Source organism: Engystomops pustulosus, chromosome 3 (assembly GCF_040894005.1).
Source record: "Engystomops pustulosus chromosome 3, aEngPut4.maternal, whole genome shotgun sequence".
Taxonomy (NCBI): Eukaryota; Metazoa; Chordata; class Amphibia; order Anura; family Leptodactylidae; genus Engystomops; species Engystomops pustulosus.
Window position 1 is genome coordinate 205,369,401 of NC_092413.1, and position 16,220 is coordinate 205,385,620.

Consider the following 16,220-nt stretch of genomic DNA (forward strand, 5'->3'; position numbering starts at 1 on the left):
CATCTGAACGCGCCGGAATTCACCGAGGCCGGCTGAGTGAAGGTAAGCGCGTCCCGAGCGACACATTTTCCGTTTTTAAATGCTGCGTTTTTTTCCGAATACGTCAGGTTTTCGTTCGGCCACGCCCCCCGATTTCCGTCGCGCGTATGCCGGCGCCGATGCGCCACAATCCGATCGCGTGTGCCAAAATCCCGGGGCAATTCAGGTACAATCGGCCCAAATCGGAAATATTCGGGTAACACGTCGGGAAAACGCGAATCGGGCCCTTAGTAAATGACCCCCTTTGTGTCCTTAAACTGGTGCCATCCCACATGCATGGTAAGAATGTTTTTTCTCTAGCCCTCACTATTCTGGTGTAATCAAAGCCATTATTTTGGGATCATCACTATCAAATTGGTGGAACCAGAGTATCTTCTATCAAATGGATGATCCAAGACCGGAGCAGGGGGTAATGACAATTTTTTGGTAACTATGCTAATTATGCTTTCTACTGTCAGGTGGGTAATCCTTGGTTGGAGAAGACAACCTTACTCCACCCACCTGACAGTAGAGAGATGAAAACAGTAAACCTGTCATCAGGATCTCACATTTTCGCCTAATGATTGTATTAAACAGGATATGGGAACCTTATTCCCGTTCTTATTTAATACTTAAAGTTACTGGTTCCATCCCCTTTTAAAATTTGATAAAAGTTTACCTGCCACAAAAATGAGTCACGGAATCATCATCATTATCTGCACACTACTCTTATAAGTTCTAGTGATGGGAAGTCCGGCTCTTCTTAGTGAGATGGATAATTAGGCTTCACTCACTAAGAAGAGAAGGATCTCTAAAAAGAGACCACTTTTAACCCGATTTTATTAGGTTAAAGGGGGTGTGGTGAGCCGATTGGGGGCGGGGCTACGTGAGCCATCTTGTCAATGCAGGGAGCCGGGTATACTTTAATCAACTTTTAATGAGCCTGATGAGTCTGTGCAGGGAGCAAGGTATACTTTAATCAACTTTTAATAATAAGCAGAATGGGAATTAGTATTGAAAAGGCTATGGGAATCTGTCACAAGGTGAATATTTGAAATCCTGTTGACAGGATCCCTTTAACACAGACCACTCAGGAACGGTAGAGGCTATAGACATATTTCCAAATATGTTGGATCAGTGGAACAATGTTTTTTTAAACAATGCACAAATGTTGAGGTGTCCAATGAGGTGAATGGTGATTTTTATGCCAATGTATTACCAAGTTCTCTAAAAAACTCTGGGACAGCACTACTTTGTCTCCATCCTATGGACAGGACGCAGCAAGGGTTAACCAGCAGTATCCCGATATAAAGATTGAGTACTTAGGAAACTGTACTAATACGGAAAGTGAAGCGAGATCCCAGAGTGTAGTCTGCCTGGAGCAAGTCATGGATGCCTCCGACTCGATGCCGCTGAGAATAAGCCTGCCTAAAGCTTTCTCCGACTAACGTTGGATCCCGCGGAGCTGATTAGCATTTCTTATTTTACAAATGCCTCCTCGCTGTCTGAGCTGCCGCTAACGCATAGAATTGGTGTGGGCAGATCCTCATTAAGAAGCCGAAGCAATAGAATTTAATTAGCCTGCAGACAAATACTCAGACAAAAAAACTCCACATCCACGTCCCAAACAAGTCTTACGCTGATCCTCCTCAAAGTGTATTTCTTGCTTGGCTGGGCTATCCAGCAGTCAGATGACCAATAGGCAAGGGAATGTGTATGGCAGGATAAATAATGCAATGTAATGACTTTATCCTCAGCTTCAACACAGATTTACAACTAGGATCAGTTTAATACCATCTGCACTGTGGTCCCTACTGACCTACATGAGAAAATAAAGACTTAAAAGCCTCTTCATCAAGAGTTTCGTCTCACACAAGTACAGACGCTCTGATGAATGCAATGAGATCATAAGACTTTTATCGGGCATATAAACATAAAGCATTCATGAGAGGACCCCCTATGTGGTAGGGAACGCTATGCCCATAACATAAATACTATAGAATATATAACAATTTAATGTCTCTGCTGATGGCGCTCCTCGGGTGGTGAGATGAAATGGATGTGGATGTTTTATGTGCTTCTTACCCAGAAGACAAGGAAATACTGATTCAAGGAATATCGTATATATCGGAAAACTGTAGGTGGGACTTATTTCCCTATAGTTTCCTTAAAGGAAACCTGTCATGAGATGCTTTCGAGATGCTATTGATCTTCATGAACTCATGTCCAAAATAGCCTCTATCCTTAAAACAAAAACTCTTCTAAAGAGGAGTCTCGGTGGAGACAACTCTAGAACTCAAGGCGCCTACATGGTTGCCAACTAAAGTAAAAGAAGTAGCCTCCAGCTTCAAAGTGTGGCATGTGCTTGCTCGGCTTTAGGTGGGTAAGCTTATATTTGACAACTTTGGTGGACCATCTCACCATCGTGTGTACACACTAAACCATGGTTCATAAGGATCATTGAGGGGTTTAGCTTCCCAAAAGTCCCAGGCAGGTTTTCTTTAAAACATCAAGGTTGGTTGATTCTGATGACATCAATAAGACCATCACATGATTTTGAGAGTTTGGTGGCTTTCTAACACCACCTAACACACAACTGATTTACAATCAATTTGTCCACAGTAAAATAAGCCACCACAAGAGGGACAATAAGGGGATGTTAGGGGAATATTTGTTGGCCAAAAGCTACTGAAGATGCATGGCTTTATTTTTCCATCTTCTCAGTAGCTTGTATGATAACTCTAACCTTTCATTTTTTGCTAAATGAGTTTGGGCAATCTAGACAGTATTTGCCCATTGCAGCTAGTATGTCAAATCATGTTCTACATTCCCTTCTATCAGCATTATTGGAAATATACACTAAAGAAAGTGTTCGGGAGGACTCAACAGAACATTTATCTAAATGGACACTGTAGGAGAGGCCGCTGTAGGAAGAAAGTAGGACCACATTTATGTTGCCTAGTGAGAACGATTGATTGTTTGAGTTTCAGCTCCTGAATATCAAAATCAAGCAGTCATTTTTTATATTGAAGGTCTCCCCAGACATAGGAACCCTTTAGCTAAAACTCTGTAGACAGTAATAAATGTTAACATTTTTGCATTTTGGTGAAAACGTAAATGGACAACTCTCTACAGAAAATTACCACCAAAACCTCCCTACATCTAAGCATTTAAGAAAGACCAAGGGGAAACCTTGATACATTCCAGTGTAAATCCTTAGAATATTATTCCGCTATATAAACTTCTTACCTGACAGATAGATATTGTCCCCCGCACTCACGACACTGAAGAATTCCCGGTCATAGAAGGGTAGGCTCGCCAGTGGATACCATTTATTGATTTGAGGGTTTAAACATGTGACAGCTGTCAGTGTCCTCTGATTCATTCCTATCATTTGCCGACCCCCAACTAGGACAATCACTTCCGCCACACCTGCAGAGAGGAGAAGGATACATCAAGCTGCGGTGATAAGAATACTAGTACGTTATTGTCTTAGACCTTTTAGCACTAACTCCACCCTATTAACAATAACAGCTGGAGAGGAGCGTTCTGATCTTACAGGAGGCATTGACCTACACGCTAGCGAGGGCAAGAATTTGTGCGACAGAGAAAGTAATCTGACATAGGCAGGAACACAACACTACATTGTGGAGAGAAAGCAGCAAAAGAAAGATAGCAGCAGGAAAGAAGGGGGTTTATTTTAGTAGGGGAAAATGACTTGTTCACTCATCTTTGTGAAATGGATAGTATGTGAAATGGCATGTCGGACTGGCCCACCAGAGTCCCAGATGATCCTCCGGTGGGCCCCAGCTCTAAGCTTTTATTTGACTGCAGAGATACAGCAGAAGACAAATATGCTGGGAGGCTACTAGGGTCTGTTTCCCAGGGGTTGATGGAGGTATTCCTCATCACTGGAAATGGATATAGTTATGACACAAGCATTCTGTTGCTAAAGAACCAATGAGAATGATGGCAGCAGAAGAGGAGTGTTCTGATTGTGTGGGAGGCAGTGATCCGTCCATTTAGATCTACATATAACAATCTAACATTATGACAGTAACAGGCAAGCACTACAAGTACAGGCAAGTACTACAAATAAGTACATGAATGCTGAACTCCCACATGTACATGTGTAGCTCTTTAGGGACAATATTCAAAGTAAAGCCAAGATATTTCAAGAAATTCTGAGATATTTAAAATCAGGTACAAAACATATCTTTAGCAGCCCAATGACCTACTATTATCACATGGAAAGAAGTCAGCCATGTTTGAAAATTGTGTCCTACATTTGAATGAAATCACTAAGTTCCATGAATGATCTGTCTTGTTCTACCATCTAAATTGTGTGGCCACTGTTACCTAGTTAATCTAAGAACATAGAATAGTCTGCCAAGTCAAATGTTATAAAGAAATACTATATTTAATGGGTTATCCATAAAAAGTTCAAAATATCTGGTTGAATTTGTGACCTACAAAGGACACAGAAGCAATAAACACCTGACAAGGTAAAGGTACATGTCTACATGCAGAACGAAAAGCCAAATCTTGATACCTGACAATAATCACGAGTCCTAATGAAGATCTAGAACTTTCACTGGTCTTTACATGGTTGTCTTCTTCTGTGTTGAGTATAGACTACATACTACTCACTTCAAGACTATACCTAGGTCTATGCTCTACTAGATATGTGTCCATCGGACCTAACATGGAATTTAAAGAATAGTCGTATCGGCCCCCATTTTCATTACCTGCTGATAGTCTTGGCCTTGTGCGTGGAGTTTGCATCTCTTGCCGGGCGTGAGGAAGCATGTGATATCTCTTCGCCTCATTGACTAAATCCCGGCAAGCCTCTGATGACTTTATCAGCTCCTCATTGTCGACAACGTTGAGCAGATAGCTTGGATGGATGAAGGGAAGGCGGACGACGGCCAACAATTCTGCAGAATGCTGCAAAAGAAGATTCCACAGAACATGTTCAGTGTCAGACTTTATCGGAGATAGCAGCTTCTCTCCGCTTTACGTCCTGCAACAAAGAATGTGTTACGGTACAAAGGACTTGGAATTGAATGGACTCGGGATGTAGGAAGCGCACAGCGGGTTTACTAACATGTATTCAAAGAGGATGGGATCTTATGTCATTCATATAACAAGTACAAATACATTCACGCTCCACAAAAGGTTCAATGAAAAGCCACGAGAATATGGCAACTGGATGGTGTTGTCTGTGATCTGGAGGGACGCTGGAAGGGAACAGACATTTCTCTGGTCAAAGGTCGCTCGCTTAACATTTCCAAAAAAATGTCACATTTTTTTGTGATTCAAATTGAGAATAAATCATGTACTTTTCTAAGTGTAGCACAAAACTGGGTAACAAAAAATATATACAGCGGAAGAGAAAACCATAAGAGAAAAGCGGAACAGACAACCATGAGAGAAAGGAGGTGACATCACCTCTCTCTCCCATGCTCCCAGCATGGGAGAGGGAGGTGCAGGGGTGTGCACAATTAGCAGAGCGGAGCACCGGACATCTTGTCCCTCTGCTCCGTGCTGCTAATTATAGGTTTCTTTTCTAGGGGATCCCGGCGCGTCAAAACTCATGGAGGACAGTGCTGGGATCAAGAGGACAGATCAAGAGGAGTGGAGAAGAGTATTTCTAGGTGTTTTTAAAGTTTTTTTTCAAATTGTTGCTTTCAATTAAAATACGTTTCACACAACATACATATAGCATACGGTCGAATTTACCAGTACCCAAACATTTTTTGGAAGAAGGTCATCTGGAGAAACAGTTAAGATTCAGGATTATAGACCACATTCCCCCGCTTTGCAAAGGTGGCGATCGGGAACACATACTTACACGTAGAGAATTTAAATGGGTAATAATGTGGAGTATAAATTAAATACAGTATAATGTTTGTTTTTCCCCTTCTCTTGTTGCTGTCGGGTATTTGCTGTCATATATGTAGATGATGAGAAAAATAGGGTGATAGTTTCGACACACATGTGAAATATTGTTGTTTTGGGTTTTTTTTTACACAAATTGATGTCATACTCCTTAAGCATATGGATTATGTGCCTTTATCATCTATACTTATGTACATTAATATTTATTATTTTGCTGTATTTTTCTGTATTATCCATTTATTTTTCCATTTTTTTCTCTCTTGGTTAGTCTAAAAAAAGTGGCATGATGGGCCTCCTGAAGTTACATAGGGTTTTTTACGGACGCAAAGGGGCACATTTACTTACCCGTCCGGTGGAGTTCATGAGGTATGGAGTGTCCGACGATAATGCACTCTGGCGCAATTCACTAAGATTGTGTGTCCGATATCCTGCATGTGCCCGCTCAGGTCCTGCCGGAGTTCACCTTCTTCTTCCCGGTGTATGTAAGTGCATTGTCTTGCGATACAATTTGAATCATAAATCCCGCGCTCAGTTCGAATCAGTCGGATCGTCCGACGGCCCGCCCCTGAATCTGTCGCATGGCGCAGCTGCGCCACAATCCAATCGCATGCGGCACAATACCTGTCACAGCGCGCAAATCCCGAAAACTTCAAAAATCCAATGAAAGTGCGATCCGCGGATCCTTAGTAAATAAGCCCCAATATGTGGGTCATTTTAAGCCACTATTTACTGTTGTGGTTATTAACATTCATTTTGGTCACCTTTCCCTGGGAGGGGGTTTGATGACAATATTATACGTTATTAGGTTCTTGCGGTTTAGGGATTTGTGGCATTGTGAGTTTGATTTACACCCCTTCCAAAGTCCGTAGCCCTTAATATGTTTATTTTCCTAGGGCCAAGTTGTCCATTTATATGTCTACATATTCTTACCTTCCTTGGTTCCAGCATTGCGTTTTTTTTTTCTTTTTTTTACTGTCTATTGACGGGTTTAGCTGTCTACTTTTTCAGACTGGATAGCGATCCGCCCATAGAGATCCACTGAGCCTGTCTGTGCATGCGCGTCTGCCTCTTCCGGCTTACATTCCAGTTCAGGGGTATAGCTTCATGCCGGTATTCTTATGTTTATTTATGATGCGGATACAACGGGGACTATATCCATAATCTGTTTAAGGCAGGTTTTTTAATTAGGACATATTGTTGCACTCTGTTTTTTATGGAATAATGATGAATATATGATAGTTTGTGTGCAATTGATGATTTGCATTCATACACAATACATATGTTTAAACACTTGCACTTTTCACTTATATGAATTTATGTACATATGTTTATTTTTATTATTGGATGGCGGATTTTAATATATGAACAGTTTATTCACTTTGAACTATGTCTGAAAATGATCTCAAAAAGTGACCTCCTCCATGGGCTCTGCTGTGGACATTTCAATAAACGGGGGCTCTGCTGTGGACATTTCAATAAACGGGGGCTCTGCTGTGGACATTTCTTAAAAAGGGGGCTCTGCTGCCAACATTTTTGTAAAGGGGGCACCTGCTGTGGACATTTCATTAAAGAAGGCATCTTCTGTGGGCATTTCATTAAATGGGGGCTTTGCTGTGGACATTTCATTAAAGGGGGCACCTGCTGTGGAAATTTCTGTAAAAGGGGGCACCTGCTGTGGAAATTTCTGTAAAAGGGGGCATCTGCTGTGGACATTTCTGTAAAAGGGGGCCATTATGGGCTGCAGTGGTGTCGTCGACCGGAGGAGATTCGGTCATGAGCCCGAGTTTGGTTAGGACGCTGGGGGAACCCTAGTCGTGTGAACAGCCGAGGGCCGATGGGACACTTAATCCGCCACTGGATAACTGTCCGGTAACTGCACAAGTTTCCACACATCCTAATTTTATCACCCACTTAGGAATGTGCATTCATACATTTTTGGATCACTTCTCTGAGAAAAGATTAATTTCACGGAGATACCCTATAGACCCAGTAAATTTCCAGCACCCTCTAACCCCCAGAGCTACATCCCATATTCAACCAAGTCAATGAGGTTAATAAAGCGGCCGGCGCTCAGCACATAAACAGCCTTATAAAACTTTTGCAATAAGTTTTTCTAATATTTTCAGCTCTGGTTTATTATTCCGCACAGTCCCCTAAGTATCCAATTGAACAATAATAGCTACAACAAGATGCAAATTAATCTAATTTCACAGGCAGAACCATTATAACAAGGACGCATTTCATGAAAAGGAGAAGCTTCTCTCTATTCAGAGCGCACTTCTATAACCCTGGGGAGCATATGGCAATCTCCAAGGCTTATTTTGTAATAAAGAGACACAGATAACCTTTGGATCGGGAAGGATGTGTGTTCCACTACAATGTGAAAGTTAAAAAAAAAAAAAAAAATCGGTCACAAAGACATAGTAAAGTGTTGTGCACTGAATGCAAATCCATACAGCAAAACGCATAATAGTAACTAATGATGATTACATCCGAGAGAATAGAATATAATGATGTGCCTTACATTATGTGAGGAAAGGGCACTGACCTAGGGGAGCTGTCACGATGTCTGCCTTTCAGGCAGCATGCTATAGAGCAGGAGGAGCTGAGCAGATTGTACATAGGGCTGGATGTATCACCTGTTTAATTTGTAGTTTTAGCGACTTTTCATTCTTGTGGCTAAACACCAAACTTAGCTGCGCATCAAAAATTACCTTGTTTTCTTCATTTATCATATCAATCCGGATTGTTTTGCTGCATCTACTAATCATTTATCATTAGTGACTTTTTGATTTAGGCACAATTTTTGGCGCAAAAAAGAGGCACCAAGCATATGATAAATATGCTCCATAGTGTCCTATCTGCAGGCAGTGGGGCTCATTTACTAAGGGCCCCGTGGACCGCACTTTCAGCGGACATCCCGACGATTTAGATTTTTCGCCGCTGGGACAGGGATTTAAAAGGGGTTTTTGGCACACGCAATCGGATTTTGGCGCAGTGGCGCCGGTTTTCATCAGGAGACAGGCCGTTGGACGCTCTGACGGATTCGGACAATGCGCGGAATTTAACTTCAAAATTGTGTTGCAAGCCATGCACTTACATGCACCAGGAAGAAGATGGTGAATTCCGTCGGACCTGAGCGGGGAAGCGACACATGCAGGATATCGGGCGCACGATCTAAGTGAATCACGGCAGAGTGCATTCCGGTGGGACAATGCACTTTCAGGAACTCCGAGGGACCGGGTAAGTAAATCTGCCCCAGTATGTTAGGGAGCAGGGGGTAATGAGGACTGTACATAAAGTCCTATCTGCAGACAGCATGTTATAGAGCAGAAGGAGGTGAGCAGATTGTACATAAAGTCCTATCTGCAGGCAGTAGGTTATAGAGCAGGAGCAGCTGAGCAGTTAATATAGCAGCGATGGCGAACCTTTTAGAGACCGAGTGCCCACACTACAACCAAGTCCCACTTATTTATCACAAAGTGCCAACGCAGAAATTTAATTTGTGATTTATACTCCCTTCTCTGTCACAGCTTACATTGATACCAGCCCCTGAGGACACCAATAAAGCAGAAAATAGAAGAAATTTGGATGATCATTGTAGCTTCCATCAAGGGTCCCATAAACAGGAAGAATTGTCATGGCCGGAGCAGGAGCTACAATGATAATCCAGATCTGTCCGCACCTTCCCACTCCTCCAGTAGTCCCTGGTAGTCTTGTCACTTTAAAATACCTCTGTGCACAGCAAGTCCTGGGCTGTTTGGGACTGTAGGAAGATACCTGGAGTCATCTCTGGTGATGGCCTGGGTGCCCACAGAAAGGGCTCCGAGTGCCACCTCTGGCACCCGTGCCATAGGTTCGCCACCACTGTAATATAGGGTTCCTTATAAACAGGTAACATGATATAGAGCAGAAGGCACTCGGCACATTGTACAAAGGCATCATGTTTTGCAGGCACAGCTCCTCCTGCTCTATAACATCCTACCTTAGAAAACTAAGTGACACCCGTATATGTATAGACTCCTGACGTATACTCTTTGTAAACCAATGATTTCTCTGGACATAATATGAGTCGATGTAGATGGTTTCTTTCAAAGAAATATTTCTTAAATTTCAAAAATTCCCTACAGGAGTGAAGGAGTTAAATACCTCGTTTTCTCTTTCAGTAAGAGCGTTCAGGAAGGACGGGGCGAGCATCGGCTATATAAATAACATCTGCCATCCTCTATAAAATGTAATGGCAGCCTACAGTCACTGATTAATAAACGCTATGGATAGGAAGTGACATTTGGCCGGGCGTAAGGAGAATGTCAATACTAGCGGCGCTATCTGTCCATCACTGGATGGAGAGTCTTCTCCAAGTCTCCGGACGACCACGTTTATCAGAAGGTCTCATATGTTGTGCCTTTATCTGTGGACTGTAATATTGGAGTCACAGGATCTTTTGTGGATCTTTAATCTTTTACTAATCAATAGTTAAAGGGGATTTTTAAACACAAATTTAAAAAAAAAGTCCATTCAGTTTTAAATCATAACATAGAGGAAAAATCTAATTAGGTCATTAAGAATTTAAAAAAATTTAATTGTCCTTGAAATTTTTTCAAAAAGTATAAAACCGGGAAGAGCAGCCATATTGGATTATAGTATTTCCTAAATATGGCAGCACTTCTTCCAAAATTTGCATGATGTAATGTGAATATTTCTAACCCGATTTGAGAAGGGGAGGTCTTAACCACCACCGATGACCCACCCAGATTTATGCAAATATCCACAAGCCCCTCCCGCTTCCCCATTAATTTTCTGGATAGTCCATTTTTTACATATTCTAGAAATTAGCAATGAAGTTAAAATTAAAAATACCTTGTAAATAGTTAAGAGACCGTTCACTAGTTCCAGAAGCCACAAAAAGAAATACGATGACAGCTCTGGACCCTACCGGTCAAAATTTAACTCCTAATATTTTGTGAGATAGTCCCGATTTACCAATAGATCCTAGAGGGGTCCAATTTCAAAAGCCAGGCCCTTTTAAGGTCCGTTATAGGAACAAATCCACAAAATCATTGGATACTTAAAAAAATATATCTCTAAATACACTGTAAGATGCGATGAACAAACAAGAAAATATATCAAAAATATTTTTTTGGAATGGAACCAAAAACGGATTTCAAAAATACAGGATTCTGGTAGAAATTGTTATTATTCCTACGGCGCGTCTTAAGATCTTTTTCCGTAATCTGGAGATGAAATATGACTAGAGAGATGCGGGGGAAATAAGGGTTAACCAAATAGGCTCTAAATATCCTTCCGAAACTGAAAAGAGCAGCTTGTTCTTGATGAGATATTCACACCATACGCTGCAAATGTGATCATTTTCCTTCCACACATTTAAACACCTTCAGGGCAGGAGTTGTCATGCTGTTTAAGTGTTTCTTAAAAGAGAAGCTATATCTGCATGTCAAGATGACCTTTACTACCACACGCTGCTGGCAAAAAGGAAAAAAAAAAATAGTTGCAAAATGGCCGTCATCTCGAATATAGCAACAAGCATGATGGGTCTTTTTCACACAGCAGAAAGTGTTGAGCGTTGTATACTCCAAACCTTCTGTTCTCCAGGGGCACAGACTCGGATCATAAGACTAATTCTGTATATAAATACCCAGGCAATGGCACCCATCTCACCCCCAGCTCAGTATAATGGCCGGGGTGTAAGAGCACATGCCTAAGATGACTCTCCTATCCCTCCTGTAGTCACTGGAATGAACCTTGGTCAGCCGCATGGCGCCGACAGAGCAACTGTGGGACACTGTTCTAGTATTGCCAGCCTGATGGCTCGTAAGGAGAGTTGCCCTGCCATAAATGTAGTCATGTTGTAGAAATGAGATAGCTGTCCTTGGACACGACCATCCCCACATCCTGGCAGTGGTGGCTACACATGCCCCATTGAGTCCTGCTCGACCACCTGGATTCAGTGTTCATTACCACAGGACGGTTGTAGGACACTTTTTTTGCAACCACTCCAGTACTAGTGTCATATCCAAGGACAACAATCTCGTTTATAAGGGACCATGTGACTACATTTCTGGGAAATTATCTTTACACAAGTAAATTTTTTAAAATAACATCCAATTGAAGAAATGTACATACAGTATATGGCAGACGAATTAATTGAAATGTTAATGCCCAGATAACAATATCCCTTTTGGATCTAAATATATTCAGGGGGTCTGTAGTCTTCTGATAACAGAAAGTTTTGGGATCTCATATTAATATAGTTTGGTCTGATGCATAATATATAAAAGGGTATGAAGTATCTGATATTAATGTATCGCTCTGGTCTGGCGTCTTATGTTAATAATAAATACGGTCTGGGGTCTATTTTTAATATAGAGGTCTAGTTTGGGGTCTGATCGAAATAATGGGGTCTGATATTAATAACTGGTAGTTTTGCTCTGGTGTGTGATCCTTAACCGTTTTCATATAAATCAGAGTCTTTTTTAAATTTTGGGTTCAACACCCTCTGGCCAATCATACCCATAGCTAGTAGAAAAAGGGCGTCGATTTCCCGCATTGGCTGTTCGGCTGCCAATGAAGCAATACGCCTGGGTCACATGGCCGAAACCGAACTGAAACTCCCGGTCTGCTCATCTGTATTTACCACTTACTTTGTCCATTGATCTCTCAGGACCTCTTTTATTATAACTCTATACGCAGCGATTGCAACAATCTAGATTTTAAAAAATCATGCTAATTAGCCTGGGGCACTCTGGGGAGCTCCGGTGACGTAACCAGAGTTATAGAGTTGTAGTACAAGAAGTCCTGAGGTGAATACCATATATACTCGAGTATAAGCATAGTTTTTCAGCACAAAAAATGTGCTCAAAACCCAAACTCGGCTTATACTCAAGTAAAAAAAAATATCAGAACTCACCTGTCCGGCTTCCGCCGCTGCTGGCTATATACTGGGGCAGGAGGCTGGCTATATAATGGGGCAGGGGGCTGGCTATATACTGGGGGATATGGGCTTGCAGGCTATATACTGGGGGGCAAGTGCTGACTATATACTATGGGGCAGTGTCTGGCAGGCTATATACTGGGGAGGCTGTGACCAATGCATTTCCCACCCTTGGCTTATACTTGGGTCAATGGGTTTACCCAGGTTTTTGTGCTAAAATTAGGGGCCTCGGCTTATACTTGGTTTGGCTTATACTCGAGTATATACGGTAGTTCGTCAGGAACCTTTTAGAAGGACACGTCTACCGTCAGTAAAACCGATGGTAGATGTCCTGAAAATCTATTGGAAAACGGTGTACATAGGGAAATACGGATAACCCCTTATACTGTTCCTATGCTTACCCGACATCACATATCACAAGACCTCAGATATTTGCCTATTTTCGAAATATATTCTAAAAAAAAGAATGTAACAGAAATAAAAGTGCTTTCTGTGAACTCTTCCAAGAGTCCTCTCCTGCCCGTCCTCAGCCGATCAGAATGTAATCTGGAGCCATTCAATCTCCTGTACTCTCCTGCCTTGAAGAAACACGGCTGGTGTGACACCAGAGATAGTTCTCCCCCATTCCTCGCACAGATACAGAATTACCTCCCTTCAATCTGCAGGAGAGAGATATCTCTGGCTGGCTAGCAAAGCAAGATTACAATTATAATACCTCCCCGCCATACCTTCCCTTGCCTTTATTCCCAGCAAGAGCGCTGTAAAACAGCTCCCGCTGCACGCTGGGAAATTAACCAGGCTTGTTGCCGCTATCTCCCCTTATTAGATTAGTAAGGAAATATAATTATATTTCTATATCGCCCGCTCCTCATGAGCTGCTACACTAGCTCATTGTGGAGGCTAATAACAGTGAAGAGATCTAACTATCTCTTATACAATCCAGGCTATTAAATCAGTGTCTTTGCCTCTCACTCCTCTATTCCAAAATTACTCTCACCCTGCAAAGTGTTAACCCATTCACAGCTCCTTATGGCAGCACTCGGAAGGAGCACTCGAGGAGTCCTATAGAAAATACAGAATATTGATGATAAAGAGTCTGCTCAGAGTCTAGGTTGAGATACAGGAGGTTTCCAGAAATCATCGAAAACTTTTGGGGTCAGGCCAAAGGTTGGCTTTAAAAAAGAAAGAGTACCTAACCTGCTCTGGCTCTCAAATCCAGGGTTGTGCCAGTCTTTCCAATAAGCCATCATTGTCAGGAATCAAAGGACCCTCTGAGGCCACCGGACACAACTTTGGTCTTCAGGTTTTCTGGTCAAGTCATGAACGATTGAGGTCACTGGATGCACTAAAATCACTTGACATCACTTTGGTCTTTAGGTCTTCCAGCCAAGCCATTAGTGACAGGTGTTGTAAGATGCATTGAGACCACTGGACAACTGAGGTGACAAAATGCACTAAAATAACTGGATGTCACTTTGGTCTGTAGGTCTTCCAGCCAAGCCATTAGTGACTGAGGTCACAGGACGTTTGGAAGTCATTAGATGTCACTTTGGACTTCAGTCATCCAGATGAGCCGTCAGAAACTGAGACCACTGGACACACCTTTGGTCCTTAGATATTTTGGCTGAGCCGTCATCTATTGAGGTAACTGGTTGTCATTTTGCTCTTTAGGTCTCCCAGTCATAAGTGGCATGGAGGTCACAGGATGCACTGGGACCACTGGACATCACAGGAAGTGACTTCCTGTTGTCCACTGATTGTCCAATAAAGGTTCTGAGTCCCTGTCACTTTTTGTGGGCCAGTGGCAAAGATGAGAAAGCTACCATGATGTTGGAACTCGTTAGTATAAATTTTCTTGCCAATCAAGGAGGGGATTGTCTGCTGTAAAAGTAATGAAAAATGGGCCTCAATGTTTTGTGATGCAGATTTTCAGCACACTGCAGCTTTTTACCCACTGCGGTTGTTCTAGGGTGTGTGTCACTGAGAAGTCTTTCTACTACCAAATATCCTGTGTCTAATTAAATAACAATAGTTATTTTAATGGTAGGACCAGGATTCATTTGTATTCACTGATAAGAGACTACTGCAGTAGTTTTTCCTGATTACTGTGGAGACAAAAGGCCCCAAGGCAGAGAGATTCTCACAGAAACACTAGTGCAGTCTTAATGTTAAGGAGGCAGACCTACCAAATGCACATACCACAAAACAATCCATAAGGGGGATATGTGAGGTTCCAGAGGTTATATATACAGTCCTATGATTTAATTTTATGTGTAGAATCCACCACTAGGGGGAGCTCACACGGCCAGTGCATACTGTTTAGCAATAGAGGGTAATGTATAAAGAGTATGCTGTAAGATATTTATAAACGTCCCCTAGTGGTGTCCACAGAAAACTAAAAATTTTATATCTAAGACGGAAGTGGGACCTTCATTTTTTTCTAAAATAACAGATCGTTAAGAAACTGGAAAGATATTTCTGGAAAGCTTATAAAGTTCCATACACAATGCTGGTGTTATTTGTGGAATGATTTGTGGAAAGTCCAATCCCTTTAAGAAATAAATCTATAACTATTTATGAACAACAACCGTATTCTTTACAAACTGTATCGGTAAATAAAGAATTAGCAAGAAAACCAATTATTCAGTCCGGCCTTGCTTTTCTAGTCAGATCCAGTTACATGCAATCACCAGGAGATGAGACCCTGTCAGCTTGTACCCAGATCCAGACTGATTGTCACTCCTTTGCCGAGACGCCTCGGAACGCCAGGTGAAGAGAGCAACTTGAAGAGAGCAATTGTTGCTTAGACATTTACAAAAGAATCAATGTTCTTAAAATACTCGGAAATAAGAAAGGGAAATTGCAAAATGGAAATGTAAATGAGATGCCTGGAAGAGCCTCAGAAGTTCACGTGCTGAAGCCGGGGAACAAATTAAAGGCTCGTTGTGTATTAATATTCGGAGGGTGTCGCACAGGTGGCATTTGCGAGGCGAGCGGATTAAGCTGAACAATGAAGAGGATGATAATGAAGTGTAAACCGCGACATATATACCATATTCCAAGATTACTCCTGTATGGCAATGAAGACTTCTAGAGATTAAAGGGGATTTCCAGCTTCTTCATATTGATGACCTATCAGACTGGTGGGGGTCTCGAGCAAAACAATGCATAGAATAGAGCTAGAAGAATAGCTCCATCATCTGTGTAATGGCCTATCCTATAAATTAGTTATCAGTATTAAGACACTGAAAAATCCTATTGATGGGTCTTTCGTGGAATCAGAACTTACTTCCCATCTATAGAGTTGAATAGTGAGACCCCAATTGATCATAAAAATGGGGGGTCATAG

General features: G+C 41.9%; 1 protein-coding gene across 4 annotated transcripts in view; it reads right to left on the reverse strand.

Annotated features, from left to right (window-relative positions):
• KLHL29 (kelch like family member 29) overlaps positions 1-16,220 on the reverse strand; it is a 613,218-nt gene that overhangs the window by 58,799 nt on the left and 538,199 nt on the right. For all 4 annotated transcript variants that reach the window (XM_072143641.1, XM_072143640.1, XM_072143638.1 and 1 more), the window contains 2 exons: positions 4,767-4,965; positions 3,268-3,450 (listed from right to left, as the gene is read on the reverse strand). In XM_072143641.1, coding sequence (XP_071999742.1) covers positions 3,268-3,450; positions 4,767-4,965 — 382 coding nt within the window. The remainder of the gene's footprint in view (positions 1-3,267; positions 3,451-4,766; positions 4,966-16,220) is intronic.